At 34.3% G+C, this 12,469-nt stretch overlaps 2 protein-coding genes across 6 annotated transcripts; one reads left to right on the top strand and one right to left on the bottom strand.

The window, feature by feature from the left end:
• The first annotated feature begins 879 nt into the window (after window positions 1–879).
• On the top strand, window positions 880–8,968 carry LOC111488820 (F-box protein SKIP17-like). 5 transcript variants are annotated; one of them, XM_023136743.1, is made up of 14 exons: window positions 881–1,364; window positions 2,023–2,198; window positions 2,807–2,980; window positions 3,052–3,162; window positions 3,683–3,768; window positions 3,850–3,971; window positions 5,800–5,864; window positions 5,950–6,022; window positions 6,096–6,158; window positions 6,254–6,318; window positions 6,518–6,592; window positions 7,872–8,136; window positions 8,474–8,611; window positions 8,885–8,968. In XM_023136743.1, exons 1-12 carry the CDS (start codon window positions 1,032–1,034, stop codon window positions 8,083–8,085), a joined length of 1,557 nt encoding a protein of 518 aa, XP_022992511.1. In that variant the 5' UTR covers window positions 881–1,031; the 3' UTR covers window positions 8,086–8,136; window positions 8,474–8,611; window positions 8,885–8,968. The 5 variants fall into 5 exon arrangements, with proteins under 5 accessions (XP_022992514.1, XP_022992511.1, XP_022992513.1 ...); XM_023136745.1 differs by having other exon boundaries at window positions 8,882–8,968; XM_023136746.1 differs by lacking the exons at window positions 8,474–8,611; window positions 8,885–8,968 and adding an exon at window positions 8,253–8,407 and having other exon boundaries at window positions 880–1,364.
• Window positions 8,969–9,951: 983 nt separating this feature from the next.
• Window positions 9,952–11,138, bottom strand: LOC111488831. The gene has a single exon (XM_023136768.1). The coding sequence runs from the start codon at window positions 10,914–10,916 to the stop codon at window positions 9,987–9,989; it is 930 nt and encodes a 309-aa protein (XP_022992536.1). The 5' UTR covers window positions 10,917–11,138; the 3' UTR covers window positions 9,952–9,986.
• Between the last annotated feature and the right edge of the window lie 1,331 nt (window positions 11,139–12,469).

Here is a 12,469-nt window from a genome sequence, read left to right as displayed (position 1 = left end):
CTTTTAATTTCGTGCATAAAATTCTTAATATATTTTTATTAATTTTTAAAGGTACAGAGTACAAAAAAAATAAATTTTAAATTCATATATTGTTTTTTGTGCATTTATTTAATTAAAAAATAATGATCGAATATTGGGAAGGAAAATGAGAGCGGAATAGACTGAGAAGGACCTGCGGAATAATTATGAGAATATGCACGTAAGCACCAGGTGTCGGATTTGTTTTAATATTCTATTTATATTTTATAATAATTTTTATATTTTCTTTCATAAAATATTTGAATTCGACTTAAAATTTAAAATGACATTTTTTTTATTATTCAGAAAGTTGATTTTATTTTTAAAAACATTTCATCTAAACAAATGAATGAAATTGAGCGTAATTATTTTAAATAAAACACTAAAAGATTATCGAATTTTCAACATATAAAATAATTTTAATTTTTTGAAAATATAAGGATATATTTTGGATTTTTTAAAAAGTTGCAGGTGGTATTTAAATTTTTAAAACTTTTATAAAGTATTTTTATTAATTTAAGAAATATTTTTTGAAAAATGATTTTTTAGCGTTAAAATAATGTTTTTGGACGGCTAAAAGTGGTTTCCATGAAAGTATGGAAAAGAAAAACTGCACATCAAATGTATCCCCACGTGGCATAATGTGGGCGCCAAATCTAATTACCTCATAAATATAAATATTTTTTTGTACTTTCGAAAAAACGAAAAAAAAAAAAGATAAAAAAGGAAGTGACGTCATGTTCCTAATTTTAAAGGATTTATTTATTTAATATTCATTATTTTTTTCTCGTTTCCCCCACAAAAACTATATATTAAAAAGAAAGAACAAAAGCTCAGTAGCCCCGTCTTTGGATGATCTCACCCAAGGTATCACGTTTTTTCCATGCTATCTACTTTCTCAGCCCTTATTCCAAAACTCACACTGACACGTGGCACTCACAGGCTCGTCCGTATTCCTACTTCTCCTCCTCCTCTTCTCCCTCTGCTCTCTCCCGTGTCCACCCGCTGATGCTATGGATGCTCTCTTTCAAGTCCAAACCTCGGCACCATCAACCATGGCGAAGCGCCCGTGCCCATCCCAAAACCCTAGAGTACCGACCTTCACTCAGATGGACCTTCTTCTCGATGCCTTTTTGGGCCTTTCCGACTCCCCTTCCATCTGTATCGACTTCTCATTCGAGAGGCTTCTCGACTCCTTGCCATCTGACTTGGATCAGTCTCGCCTCATCGATCGCGCTCTTAAAATGGGCAACTTCTTGCTCGAGGCTAGCAAACGCTCTGCTCGGAAACGAGCTACCAAGCATAACTCAGTCGTTTGGGCTCTTCCTCCTGACCTCACCATCAAAGTATGTTTGTCTTTGGTTCTTCTTTCGTTGTCGAAACATTTGAAATCGTTTGAACTGTACTGCGGCTTGGAATTGCATTGGATTTATCGGTTTTGGAAATGAGTGCTCTTGTTCTTGAATATTGGATTTGTATTATTTTAATATATGATTTTCGTTGTTTGATTTTGTTGTGTCCAATGTCGAATGTGCTTAAATTGTTTTCTGTTAGAATTTGAGCGAACTCGAAGCAAGCTTGCAGTCAGGAATGTCTTTGAGAGTGAGATGTTAGTTTGGTGATGATGTGAATATAATTTTCCCAGCCCTAGTCCTATATGTTCATTGGCAATAGGTAGAGATAATATGCATAGTTTAGTTCATATTTTTGTATGGGCGTAATCGAGCTGTTAGGTTAAGACATCAAAGGTATTTTCGAGTCGAGGTTAGAGTATTGTCCCCATGAGGCAGAGCTACCGCCGGTGTTAGGGGCTGCTTTAACCGAAGACCATGCTTATAATTTTTTCATTTCGAGATGGGACGTCATTATTACTAGGCTGACCCTCTTCAACTCATCATTATGTCATTTATGGTTGGTTCCGTTTTGTGCTCTAACATCCGTAACGGTTGATGAAAATATGTTGGGTTTTTATGGTGTGCATGACGATGAACTGTGGCTTTTCAGGTTTTTTCCATGCTTGACGCACAGAGTCTTTGCTATGCAACAGCTACTTGTTCAATGTTTCACAAGTGTGCAATGGATCCTTCCTGCTATGCCAACATTGACTTAACAACAGTTTCTCCAAGAGTTAATAATGCAGTGGTTTCTACAATGATCCATCGAGCTGGAAACTCTCTTCAGTAAGATATTTTCTATTAAAAGTTCACTATCAAATCTTCATAGGCTGAATTTGAATGCGGTAATATATACATTGAGGATCTGAAACAGAAGGATTCATACTTGATTAAGCTCATTAGCGATGTTGTACTGATGAGGTCTTTGAATTGTATCTTTCGGCCAACATAGTTATACATTTTGCATTAGACTTTTTTTACTATTCTCTACCCAAGTATGGATGATGCTGACTGTCTAAGCTGAGGCAAGGAATTTTGTCTTTCCTAATCTTGGTGTCACCCACCATCTCTTTCATAATGTTAGTGTCTGGGGAAGATGGTAAATTTTTCCCTCTGTGGTCTGATATTATTCAAATTCTGTTCTTTTCACTTATTAAATGAAAAAGAAGTCTGAATTTCCCCACCCATATGATTAATTTTATAATGTTAGTTTGCATTATTTACCAACCTCGTCTATTCTAGATGCTTGCACAGGCAAATGAACTAAGTTCATTGAACATCAATGCCAACTGTAATTCCTTAGTACTCTCTGATGGGAAATACGTTGATTGCATTATTTATACTTTTCTAAGCTCTGATTGACGTGGCTATTCTTTTCCCCTCAATAATTTCAGATCTCTTAAGCTTGGTATAGTTCCAGGCCCAACTGCATCCCTAGGATCTTGCCAACCGTTGGTTTACAATGTTACTAGTTTTTCATGGAATGACAAAAGATCCAGACAAGGGAAGGAGTCATCAGTTCTCACAAGATCCTGCTTAAGCCCTTTGGGTGGTGCCAGTACTCCTGGGTATGGGCTTACTTTTGAAGTTGAAAATGTGCTCATTGTGAGTTCTGTTTCTGAATTGTTAAATTTTATAGGATGCTCTTGAGAACGTTGCATCTTTACAATATTGAAAGAATGGATAATCCATCACTCCGTGGTGCATTTTCTGCTTGCCCGTCTCTCCTTGATCTGGAAATTGTGGGCCTGTAAGTTTCTTTAGTTGACTGATTTTGTTGTTTTTTTATTAGTTTTAACTGGAAAATGATATTTTTGTTTAAAATGTTTATACTGGTGAACTGTGATTCAGATTCAACCTTTAGTAAAAATACAGGACTAAGATTTCTTTAATTCCTGCCCTGACGCATCTCAACTTTTCTCTTGATATCTCTGATTCTTCACACTTGTTCTTGTCATTTTTCAATAGTTAATTCATTAAAAATAATTCTCTTCAATAAACTCTGTTTTTTAATAAACAATTATAGCAATCATTTCCCCCCAATAGGTTCTTGACCCATCTCGGTGTATGGTGCTTTTAACTGGATGATAGTATGTTTTCTTCTTCTTAAGATTTAATGTTCGGTTAAGGACATGGTAATTGCTAACATATTCGGAGAAAATGCTCTCTCTGAAAATTAAATTCATTCTCTGCTTCTTTTTCATGCCCACTCATTTGGGTTACTCTTATTTATGAATCGTAGTTAATAATCCACATCCTTTATTGAACAGTCATGTGGAGTTGAGACAGACATTGACATCTGTGATTGAAAACTGTCAATTTATAGAGCGTTTGTTCTTTGAATCCTCAAAAACAGGTTTAACATCTATCTCACTTGATATCCTCGTTTTATTCTTCATAGCCATCCGCTTATTCATTGCTATTTTGAAAATGACAGGTAGAGATGATAGCTTGAAATCACCGACATGTGTTGATCTAGTTCAAAAATGTCCTCGTATAGTGTCTTTAGCCCTTAGAGGATTTAAACTCCATGATTATAAAGTTCGCATTCTTCTTAAGGTAATGTCTGCATGTACAAGGAATTTGGTGATGCATACATACAAAATCATTTCCCTTTCTGATTTTAGATTCTTATATTGCAACAATATTTAACTAAGAATTTAACTACTTCGATGCCTAATTATTCTGAATTTAGGACGTTATCTTTGAAGTATGCCATGTAGAACATTATTTTAAAAAAAATATATATAATAGGTAATCTAAATAAGTTGTTTTGCTTTTCATTTACCTAGTTTTTTCACTGGAATATTTTGTGTTCCATCTCATAGGATAATTGCAATTTTCTTGTACCCACTCATTTGGCTCTTATCATAATTGGACTTATTTTCTGTTGGTAGTGGATTCTTCAACTTGACATCCTGTCTTCTCCTCCTTTTATCATACTTGGACTAATGTTCTATTGTGGGGGTTGTGAAAGAGAAAAGCACCTTGCATGGTGAGAGAAAGACACTGCCCTTCTTTTTTCAAATTGGCACAAAAGCATTTAAGAAATCAGAATTTTCATGTCTAGATCCCTAAAAATGTTACAAATTTTGTGTTTAGATCTTTTATTTCTCCCTTTTTTTCTAATCCTTTTCACATATTAATTAAAATTATTTCTTTCTAGAAAAATGAAACAAACGAAGAATAAAGTTTTACGTGTTTTAAGCTTTGTCCAATCCATGATGTGTATTTGTGTCAATGCTTTTGGATCATACTGGTGCACTTAGTATGGGGCATGGGGGTTTGAAATGTGGCTTGTATTGAGCTCTATTTTCTTTCATGTTAGTCTTATGGTTATGGTATTGTCTTTAGTACTTTATTCTGCTTGTTTGATGATTGAATTATAAATATGGTTTTGAGTCTTCGATCATAATTCTGGAGAAGGTATTTGAGAATAAATTAAAGGCAATAGTAAGAAGATCTTTCAAATTTAGGCGAAGGATTTCTTCAAAATATTTTTATAGGAATTGGAATTTATATTATTTTATGAAAAGAAGGGAGACGAGGAGCCCCCCACGAATTCCAAGTTGGCAAAAATCTGCTAGAACTTGTTATTGCGGAATTCCTTGAAAAGGGAACCAAGAGATCAAGAAAAATCTAATTAGATCCCTTCAACTCATGACCATTGGAAGCTACTTGAAAAATTCTTGGATTTTCAAATCAAAGCCTCCAAAGGATTTCTTCCAAAAAGAAAAAAAGAAAAGAACAGAAAGCCGCCATAGGGTTGCCATAATGGCATTGGACCAAATGATAAATGATATTAGCCTTCTCTTCGGAAGGCTGCCCGTATAAGAATTGATTGAGAATCATACTACTATTCTTAGGGAAACATCAGCACATGTTGAAAAGATGAAAAATGTTTCTTCATCAATCAGCTGCAAAGGAGCATTGAAAAGAAAAGGTATTTTTTTATCATTGTTTTGACTAAGAGTGCGCCAGTCAGGGTAGAGGGCACAATGGGGAAACCTTATTGGAACTCTATTTTAGATGCCTAGCTGATCTTGAGCAACGACTGAGGAAAAGAGGACCTCTAGCTTTCCATATTTCCTTAATTAATTAAACCTCTAGCTTTCCAAATGTCCTTAATTAAACCTGAAGCTAATCCGAGAAATCAACACTACTCTCAGGAGCCCAGTAGACAATTGGAACTCTTAATCATGTGGTTCCTTGTGCCATTGTCGTCCATAAAAAAACATCACGTGTATAGCTGATTTGCTTGTGTAGGTTGGTTCTTTCATGACCTCTTTTGGCCATTGTTGGTGATGGTTGTTTCAAATACTCTTGTATCGTGTACTCTGTGGAATTTTTAATCTCAGTAAACTTATCTCTTTGAATACTTTTCCAGGGACTTCGGAAGCTAAAATATGTTGATTTTTCAACGTCTTACTCAATTACTGGAAGCTTTCTTAGGTAACTATCCTCTTTGGATTGTTCCTATCTATAATAATTTTTTGATGCTTTGAATAGTTAAAAAGAACATCTTTTTTTTCCTCAGAAACCTTGGCAACAGTATAGGTGGTAATTTATTGGAGGTCTTAATTTTAAGAGATTGTATGCATCTCAAAGAGGTCAGGATCATTTATTATTTTGACACCTCATTTCCCAAACATTGTCGTAAGCCTTTAATTTCTTCACATGCAGGTGGAAGTTGCTCGTTTCATGACATCATTACTTGCTGGAGATTTCAAGTTTCTTCGACATCTTGTGAGTAGATGGAAATTGACAATGGTTTTCTTCTGAATGGCTGGTTAAATGTTCAAAATGACATTTAATTGAATAATACCATATTCATTAAACAGGATATATCCAATAGGGAAGGATTGGCATCTGAGGGTGATTGGTATGAGAGATGCTACAATTCAAGGTGATATTTCTTTTAAAAAACCTCTCTATAAGGTTCAATATTTGTTTGGATATTCCCCTGAAAGTCAACTTTCATCCTTCCTTTTGGTTATAGTTTTAACTATTTAGTTATCGTCCTCTTAATTAAGAAAATATTGGTTTAGGCTTCTACGGTACTGAGATTTTATCAACTGGTACTTATTGACCATTTTGATGGACAGGATCATTCCAATTGAGCAAGTAATAAAGGAAAGGCCTGATGTATGCTTGCTGGCTGATTTTCCATCAGAAGGGAGGTAATCACTGGTTAGGATTGTTGTTGAGGGTATAATAGTCATATTTATTGGTGAGTTTGTTACTAGAAAGCCAGATATATTGATGAAGTGGAAATGGATTAAGGCAGAATTTGTTAGTGTTTTGGTAGAGAGCTGAGTTTCTATTATCTACTAACCCTTTTTTTTTCTTTTACATTTTTTTTTAAACAAGCAACAAATTTTCATTTGATTGATGAAAAGAAGCAAAATTTGTTCAAGATACTCCCAATGGAAGAGAAAAACCAGAAAATGAAGCTAGTAAGAGAAAACGAATGCAACCCAAGCAGACAATATCGTTAAATGCATAATTATCAAACAAAGAACACCGTTAAGAAGACTTAAGCTTGACCTAAACAAAATGCTTTCTCCAAGAAAAGAACTGACTTTCTTGTTTTCAGAATAGTTTTGGACAGGCTTCTGGATTTCAGAGAGATGAAATTTTAATGAATCGAGCAGCTAGGTTTTACCAATACATTTTTGGTGGCTTGAGGGATGAATACAAAAGGATAAGGTTCTGTAAACCAAAATACTGCCAAACTGAAACTCCCAACTGATTAATGGCCAACTAAAAATGCAGCTGTGCCAAGTATGAAATAAAACAGCTTGTTCAAAGAAGGAAAACAGAGTAGTTAAGCCAAATCATAACGGGCAGAACACTTCATTGTTGATATAATTAAGGTTAGGGATGGTATGATAGTCCTCTCAATTCTGGCAATATTGGAGTGAAGTTTGGTGAGATTGGAGCTAAGTTTGGGAATTATTGCAGGAGCAATTCAGAATTGCTTAGATCCAGCATAATTTAGGTACATATTGGCCGGTAAATTAATTATGGGTTGGGAAAAATGCAAAAGTAGAAGTATTTTGGAGGAATGGGTATGGAGGTATACTGGTATATATATTTCGGATCTGTTTCGACATTAGATATTGACTTTTGGGGGGTGGGGAAGTAATGTTTGGATTTGAGAGTCTAATAGTCATACTAATTGGTTAGTTTGGTTTTGTTATAGTAAAGAGTGAGTTATTGGGATAGTGATTAGGAGACTATGGGAAAATAGTATCCAGAGAGATAGAAGCCAAATAAATGTGTAAGAACTCCTTGTAATTTTCCTTTTCTAAATTAATAAGAATCAACATTTTCTCATAATTTTCTATTCATATTCCGGTCCCTGTCATCTCTCCTTTAGAAGTTTATGGTTGACTTCCTTCCAAGCATTTCTAATTGTGTATTTCTTTTCTGTTTTGCCTTGGGATCTCTTTGCAGTTACTTCGAAATTGAACAGATGCTGGAAAGCGAAATAAACAGTGATATTAGCCTGCCGTCACAGCTGAGCAATCAAACATCTGATTCGATGTTTATAAGTTCTTCAGAAAGCAGCTATAATAGTGATCAAGGTAGTGGCAATGAGGATGGCCGAGATGCCAGCTATGTAATATTTGAGGAGAGCTCAGACGAGGTGGATTTTCTTGCCCTGTAGGAGGAGAAGTTTTAAGCAAGCGCTGGTAATCGCAGCAACCAAATGAATTCGGTAAAGAGACTCTCTTCTCCATTCTTCCAAATGCACACATACACTTGAATATAAGTAATAGTGGTATAAGATTTGTTCAAATGCGTCCACAATTCTAGTTTGGTATTGTGTTGCAGGAAACAAGTCAAGGCGATACCACCTCGTTCTCTTCCACGATAAACCTGCCTTTATTGTCGACGTGTTGGATTAGTCAATGTTAACAAATAGGCATATCATATCTAATGTCATCATTTATTTAACGCTATAGTTATGTACGATCATTGAAGTATAGGGACTAAATACGACCATTGAACTTTCGAGTTTAAATTTGTATTCTAACCTTTAGTTTTCCATGCAGGGAGGAGCCTTCACGCATTACAATCTGTGATTGGTGCTTGGATTTTTACAGAGATTAGAAAAATTGGAACCAGTAGCCTGATTGACTTGACATCCCCATTTATTTACTTCCTGAGATACATCCAAAAGCTATATCCAGGTACCCTCCTTCCTTTCAACCCTTTCTCTAGAAGAGGAATTACAAGAATAAGAGGAGAGGAGAAGATGGGAGATTTGGTACCCTATCCCTTTCCCTTGTTATTATATCGTAGATGATCGATCGCGATCACGTATCGTCGATGTCTTGATGATGTTAATCTGGCACGAATGTAAATTTTGTTATAGCTTTTGTAGCGTTTGTACGCCGATCCCACGCAATAGGAGTTGTTGGAAGTTACTCTTCTAATTGATAACATTTTGTATGCATCAGCAGCAATTCAAATTGTGGCATTGCTCTCCTTTCTTGTATCCTTTGGTGGTTTAATGAAAGAGCAAATCAAATCTTGGTAAGGTGGTTGCTGCTGGCCAACCTCTCTCTCTTCCCTTGATTGATTGCACCTTCATTTGGCGCAATTATTATTATTGAAGCTGGGGTCTTTTTGTTTTTTTGTATTTTTTAGTTAATTATTTTATGTTGTTTTTTTTAAACGACAATTTCAACAAAAAATAATATAATTAAAAAAAAAAACTATATGTTTAAATGATTAATTTTTAATCTAATTTTCATTGAGAGATTTTTTAATATTTTAATAAAAATAATAATATTCCATATGAAATATATATATATAATTAGAATTTTCAATTCTAATTTAAATTTTAACATTACATGTATTGTTCAATTTAAATATTATAAAACATAGTATTAAATACATAAGTCTTCCATTTAAATAAATAAAAAAAAAACTATATATAATTAAAATAATAAAAAAAAATGAAATGGGGAAAATCAAGGATCAAGAATCCAAGGGCACTCTCTTAATATTTTTGCCCTTGGGATATTTTATTTCATTATATTTTTTTATTTCTCATTTTTAAAATTGGTAATTAAAACTAATTACAACCATGGCAAATACTGTTTTATGAGTATATATATATATATATATATATCAAGTATGTGAGTTTTAAATGTATGAAATAATTAATTTTTAGAAGTAAATGTTTGTTTTACCAATTTTGGATACATAAATCAAAATTAAAAAAAATTACATGTCATAATTGTTTAATATTTTTATTTAATTTAAAATTATATTTGTAATATAATACGTGTATATTTAACCAATTTAGTGGATAGAAATCTAATTATATAATTAAAATATATATATATATATATACCCGAGTTTTTTTTATTTCGTATTCTCTCAAAAAAAAAAAAAATATATATATATATATATATAGTTGCATTTACAGGTTTAATTTTTACGATTAAATGTGAAAAGCAATACGTAATAATTTACAGCTTAATTGTTTAATTAAGGTTTACAAGAATCTATACAGAAAGAAAATTTTGAAGGCCACTTGGTTAAGCAGTGGTTGATTCATTCATTCCTCCAAGCATATAAAATCAAGGAGAAATCCATACTCTGCAACTTTGAATCTTTAATTTGTTGTTCATAGTATGATGATGAAGAAGAAGACGAAGAATTTAACAGCGACGATTGGGTATGGTTTCCGCTGTTCTTGTGCGTTTGAAACATGAACACAGCACTACTACTCATGGCGGAATTCCCAAACAGCCAATTATGAACATCCCACATCACCTGCACTGGAATTCCGTCCACCACAATCGTATCATTCCCTCTAAACTTCCATTTCAATCTCTTGATTTGCATCGCCGTCTTGCTGTCGATTCGAATCACCAAACTTGGTTCCTTCAATCCTCCACTATCGCATTCGATCGACACATTGTGCGTTTCCCCTTTCTCGCTGAATCGAGCCTTCGCGTAGAACAATTTCTTCCCGAACACGTGTTCTCTTCTCGCGACGAACACCGCCGCCGCGGCGGAAACCGCGGCGATTTTCTTGGTAGATTCAGACGGCGAATCGCCGACTCGGAATATGAGCTCTCGATCGAACACCACGGCGACGAAGAATCCTTCCTCTGGCTCCGGTCCGCTGCCGAATTTGGCGTTTGTTAAGTCCCAATGTATCTCCATTTTTCTCGATTCGATCTCGAAAATCTTGGATCCTTTCTTCTTTAAGAACAGCCATGGCTTAATGTCGAGCTTACACAGGCATTGATTTGCAGAGTTTTCGATCTGAAGAGAGAAACCTTGTCCCATCAAATGCTTGGTCCATGTTAGAACGATGAAGCACAATCGGCCGCGTGATTTGCACTGGTAGACGCAGGTGACTAGATTTTGAGCGGCTTTACTGATACTCGAAGACGATGAAGATGAAGAAGAAGAAGAAGAAGAATCTGCAATTTGGACGCCATTTTCACCGAAACAAGAAGGAAAATCCTTCATAATAGCAACGAATATACCAAAAATTGACTAAGATGATTCCAAATGTAATCAATAGTATGATCTTCTGGCCGTAGCTGCAATGAAACTGAAGGTAAAATCAATTTGAAATACCAAAATTGTTGAAGAACAGGCCGTGGATCGTTGAATCTGATTTGGGGTTTCAGCCATGAGAGTATGAAATGGGGAATTTCAGTATAAAAGAGACATTTATACAAAAGGAAATTAGGATTATTTTTTTATTTTTTTTTTTTTGGTTAAGAAAACAATTAATGGAAGGATAAATATGGCATTATGTAATAAGGAAAAAAAAAAATTAAAAATATCTTGCTCGTGAAAATGCATGTTGTTCATATATTTTTTCGACCACAAACGACTAATTATTAGCAGAAACTTAATCATATCGTTCTATATGAGTAGAAATTAGATAGCCTAACGCATCAGCATTTAAATTTTGAAAGCATTGTGACTTCTTTATTTCTTTTAACGTATTTTCGATGGGTCATATCCTTTGGACCCATCCCTCCTTCAACCAATTCAATTAATTCATGGGGTTCAATTTCTAATTATCTTATAATACACGAATATTTTAATTTTTTTTTTTATTGAAATGGTTGGATCTGATTATCTTATAGCAAAAAGTGATATGGGTTAGATGAAGTATGAATAGGAAATCAAATTTAAAGAGTTAGATGAACAAATTTTGAAGCGAAATTATATTGGAGCAACAAATAATTGAAACCACGTGGGGTCTCTCCCATATCAAACATGTCATGTGGCATTCAATTTCTTGAAGGGATTCTCTCATATACCCATTTTATGTGTCCTTTTAAATTTGTTTTGGGTCAAACTAACTCATTGCAATACTCTTTGGAAAACATATAATTTTGATATTGTGCTTCCTCTTTTGGTGTTTTCCTCCCCATGTTCTATGTTTTGTTCATCGGGCGAAAAAGTTAAAATATTTGTACAGTTACGTGTTTCTATCCATTATGATATATAGAGTAATCAAAATTGATTGTTTGAACTTCTGATAACTCCAGTGATTGGAAAAATAATTTTAATCGATTAAGTATAAATTTGGATATTATGTATGATGAAATATTAAATTTTAAATTTGTATATAGTATATTCTTTTTTAAAAAAATATAGTTAATTTAGAGTGATTTAAATGAATTATGACAAATTACAGCCCACATTATTAATAGTTTAAAAAGGCCCACTTATAAGTTAGATTTGAGCTATTTGAGCCCAAATCCGGCTGGTAAATGGGAAACAAGCTCTCTTTTTTAGTTTGATTTGGGCTAGTTGAGCCCAAATCCCGCAGGTAAATGGGTAAACAAGCCCACTTTGTTAGTTTGAGTTGGGCCATTTGAGCCCAAATCCCGCTGGTAAATGGGTAAACAAGCCCAGTTTGTTAGTTTATTTGGGCCGTTTGAGCCCAAATCCTGCTGGTAAATGGGTAAACAAGCCCAGTTTGTTAGTTTTATTTGGGCCGGTTGAGCCAAAATCCCGCTGGGAAATCGGTAAGCAAGCCTAGTTTGTTGGTTTGATTT

This window comes from Cucurbita maxima, unplaced genomic scaffold (assembly GCF_002738345.1).
Source record: "Cucurbita maxima cultivar Rimu unplaced genomic scaffold, Cmax_1.0 Cma_Scf00013, whole genome shotgun sequence".
NCBI classification, from domain to species: Eukaryota; Viridiplantae; Streptophyta; class Magnoliopsida; order Cucurbitales; family Cucurbitaceae; genus Cucurbita; species Cucurbita maxima.
Note: the sequence above shows the minus strand (reverse complement) of the source record. Positions and strands in the feature narration are given on the sequence as shown.